At 35.2% G+C, this 4,391-nt stretch overlaps 1 protein-coding gene across 1 annotated transcript; it reads left to right on the top strand.

Annotated features, from left to right (window-relative positions):
• The first annotated feature begins 56 nt into the window (after positions 1-56).
• LOC112453438 lies at positions 57-2,044 on the top strand. Its single transcript, XM_025014228.1, has 4 exons — positions 57-202; positions 292-403; positions 482-1,106; positions 1,863-2,044. Exons 1-4 carry the CDS (start codon positions 57-59, stop codon positions 2,042-2,044), a joined length of 1,065 nt encoding a protein of 354 aa, XP_024869996.1.
• The last annotated feature ends 2,347 nt before the right edge of the window (positions 2,045-4,391 follow it).

Below are 4,391 nucleotides of genomic sequence, written 5' to 3'. Positions count from 1 at the left end.
ATGCATATGGACATGGTTATGTGGCTATGCAAGTTCGTCTGGATAGACCCTAAATCATGAATCGAGGAGGTAGACCGTTGCATAAATACTGGGAAGAAGAAAACCATGAAAAACGATACGAAGGCAAAAAACTTTTTGCTTATTGCATGATTTGCAAAAAAACAATTCGTCATACAGCTGAAACCAGATTAAGAGACCATAGGTAAATAAAATGCAATGAACATTGGAACACTTAACTTTGTTTTGTTAGTTGTACTTGTAATTTTGTTTTGAATTGATTTTCTGTTATAGAAGATCTTGTCAAGAGCCACTAATTGATGATGAAGAATTTGAAGAGGTTATTATCAATATCAATCGCGATGAAAGCGATACAAATACGACTATACATTCTGATCTTGATTCCGTACGTACTAAAAATATTAATCAATAAATAAAAAATGTTCCAACAGTTTCAATAACATGTATTTATATCATTTCTCAGATTATGTTGAATGTAACAAATGAAGAAAACTTAGAAAACACAGATGCTTCAGCCACTTCATCGTCAAATGCTATTCAAATTCAGCTACCGAAACGTTCAGTTCTGAGGCCCATTGATAATAACGGCCAAAATAAGAAAGCTTTGTCCAACAAAAAAAGAAAACAAATTGACGAATTTATTGACAAGATATCTTGTGCAGAAAAAGCAGCTATTGACAATAGTCTTATAACATTTTTATGCGGATGTAACATTCCATTCGATATTTTGAATTCCACTCATTTCAAGAAGTTCGTGAAATTACTGAGACCAGCTTACGAACATCCATCTAAAAGTACGGTTAACACTCTCTTAAATTCTGTGTATGACCAATTAACGACAGATTCTTCAACGTATGAACAATCAGAGGGAATATTGATGATTTCATCTAGCATGCTGAGCCAAGGGGTTGATTCAAAACACATCGTTGGAATTGTACACACAAAATCAAGAGGAAATTTGTTTCTTAAAATTTGGTCAATTCCGATCAATGCAAATAATGTGACGGAAATTGTTGATGATGCAGTGCAAATATCCAAAGAGAAATACAAAGTGGATATTTATGCGGTTATCGCAGACGATGATTTATGTATGTCTACAAATCGCGATAATAATCCTTGGTTTTTTAAATGCCAAGCGACAGTTACTATGAAAATAGTAAGTTTATTTAAAACTATTCCGTTTATCTCAAAAGTTCGAAGTGTATTGAATGGTTTTCAAACTCCTCGATTAAAAGAAGAGATTATAAATCGTGGCGGAGTCGAATTTGAAGTAGTAACTGATGAGGCATCCATTTTCTCAATTAAAGATATGTTTATTAATTGCTTGAAGAATCAACTTATCTTTGAACAAATTCTTACTGAACATGTATTTCGAATACCAAACGATGTTATTACGATTTTGTTTGATACGGATACTGTGTTGCCTTCGTCCAACGCCACTTCTTTTGAAAAAGAATTAAAAAAATTTATTTCTTTGTGTGAATATATTTGTTCACTTATTTCCAAATGTCAACGTCCATGTTCAACTATGTGTGATATCATTGAACAATGGTTAGAAATTGAATCAATTGTTGCGGGAGACAACAGTATGACTGAAATTCATAATGAGATATGTGCCATTCTATCACCGATATCAATAGTCGCGAATTGTTTGCATCCGGTTTATAGAGGACTTAAATTTGAACATAATCCGGAACGAAATTTGGAAATCCTTGAATATCTCTTGACGGTCCTGGATGATCGAGGATTGGATGATTTTTACGAATACTCACAAAAAAGGGGACTTTTTGAGAAAATTGAAAAACATAAAATTGAAGACCCCGAAAAATATTGGAATTTTGCAGGTAGAAAGCATCCAAGTCTGGCGAATTTTGCTAAAAAATTAACACAAATACCAGCTTTAGTTGCCCAGGTGAAATTTCAGACCATTTGTTGCGACAATATTTCTCCCGATAATAATAAAAAAATCATTGAACTTTATTATAGATTAAAGCTTCAAGACGAAAATATAACAGACAAGTACTAAAAAAGGTTAAAAAATAACAGGATTTAAAAGTATTAAATTTACTGTTTAATAATTTTCTTTTGTACTGGCAAAAATGCAATATCTAATATGTTTAAGAAAGCTGTGATTATAAAATTAGTCTGAACTAATTTATATTCTTACTGTTTTTGTTCTTTCTTTTAAAGAATGTTTTGTACTTACTGGCAAAAATGCAATATGTAATATGTTTAAGAAAGTTGTGATTATAAAATTAGTCTGAACTAATTTATTCTAATTGTTTTTGTCGTTTGTAAGGAAACTCTTGAGTTATTAAAGAAATTTATAAAAAATTAAAACCGCATACTTTTTATGTACAAAACATCAAGTTTATTATTAATTTACAGTAACTTATTTAATATGTTTATATACATCTTATAAAAACGTGTATAAAAATTAAATTATTTATATTAATTAGTATTGAATTCATTATCACACACAATATATTCATCGCATTTATCTATCATCTTTAATGAATAATATATTTCTACTAACTTTTGGGATCGCTCAGCGGTTAACCGATTTCGTATATCAGAATGAACAAAAGACCAATGTGAAAATAAACGCTCAATTTGAGCCGAAGAGGCTGGGATTTTCATTAATTTATCCGCTAATTCTGAAAGATCAGGGTACTGTTTGCCAGCCATAAACCAGTACGTATGAGGGGACTTAAGGGGTGGGGTATAGTTTATTCGGCGAAAAAAAGGCATGTTTTTAAGATTTTTTTTGACGTAACGGATAGTGTTCGTTTATTGAAAAATTTACATATAATAAAGTAACATTTGTACAACATTCTCCTAAATTTTTATTGCAAAATATTCAAAATTGAGCGAGTGAAAATTAAACCCCGGAGGCGCCTCGAAAAAGCGGTGTGCACCATAACTCGCAACAGAATCATCTGAAACAAAAAAATCAAAATGCATTTGTTAAAGGAGATGTATCCTCCTGCAACTCATTCACGCGTCTCCTAACCCCGGCCCGCCCTGGCCCGCCCCGGCCCGCTCGGGCGACGGCGACGCTAACCTCCGAGCCTCCGAGACCCGCGCCAATTACGAGCGCGTCAACTACGCAACCCGTCCGTGGCGCCCGTGCCGATTGTCCCGAAGCGACTTGGCTGACTTGGCTTTGGTTTTGGCTCCTGCCCCGCTTGCCCAAGATGTGATTCCGTCTTCCATCGGGTGGCCGAGCCGCGATCGGATCGCATCGTCGTCACGCCGACGGAGACCTTGATCTTGCCGAGCTCTCGACGACGACGGCGACGGCGACGCGCAGCCACCGACTTCACGTTCACCGGTGACACCGGTCTTCGGTCTTCACCGCTTCACCCCGAGTCTGTCACTTAAGATATTTAGTATCCAAGATCTTAAATATACCTGTACCATTAAGAAAAGTCTGTATGCCAAGATGATCACATAGATTTTCCACTTTCAACTCTTTGATAAAGAAATTATAGACTTCACATCGATACTTCTCTATAAGCATAAATCGTCTACCTTTATAAGTAGGATGTAGAAAGTTGGCAGCCAAAATTGATGGCCTTATGACTTTTTTTAATCTCTCTTCCATTATTTTCTCGTAATTATCATTAACTGTTGGTATAGTTAATTTGAACCACTCTTCGCAAGCATCTGCAATATTACTATCGGACCGCTGGCATTTATTAATAAATTTACACACAGGATCAAAAATCAATATATCGTCTTGAAGTATTGTTTCAAGGTCCTCACTAAATAATAATTCCGAACGCTCAGTCCTAATAGTAATCTTCTGATCTTTTATTATTTGACGCATTATCGATAAATTGTGTAGGCAACAGCGAAATGCATCCCTGTAGCTGCACCATCGTGTTTCGCACGCAAGAACAATTTTTTGTCTTTTAATGATTTCTTTTTCTGGACCTGGCTGCTTGAATTCTCTCAATAATTGATTCACAGATTCAGCAAATCTTTTGTTGACCAAAGACTTTGCTAATAAATTGCCGCTATGACTTGCACAAGTCACATGCCATAAATTAACTGATTTACCCATCAGTATCATTGCAGAAGCATTGTCTGATACGACGGCATAAATACGGATGTTAAATTTGTTTTTAGCGATCTCTGTTGCTTCAGTCACAATTTCTGTTAATGCATTTCCTGTTTCCTTCATGCCAGTTAAGTCCCACGAATTGAGATACATACTCTTGTCCATGACCGTATGTATTGTACAGACAACCAGTTTGGTGTTGGCAGCAGAATTCTTCCAACCATCGATCAAAAGTACACCCATTGTTTCATGGTCTTTCATGGTTTTAGATGTTATTTCATTGTGAACCTTGTCTAATAATTGATTC

The sequence above is a fragment of the Temnothorax curvispinosus genome, unplaced genomic scaffold (assembly GCF_003070985.1).
Source record: "Temnothorax curvispinosus isolate PA1 unplaced genomic scaffold, ASM307098v1 QBEX01004341.1, whole genome shotgun sequence".
Taxonomy (NCBI): domain Eukaryota; kingdom Metazoa; phylum Arthropoda; class Insecta; order Hymenoptera; family Formicidae; genus Temnothorax; species Temnothorax curvispinosus.
Note: the sequence above shows the minus strand (reverse complement) of the source record. Positions and strands in the feature narration are given on the sequence as shown.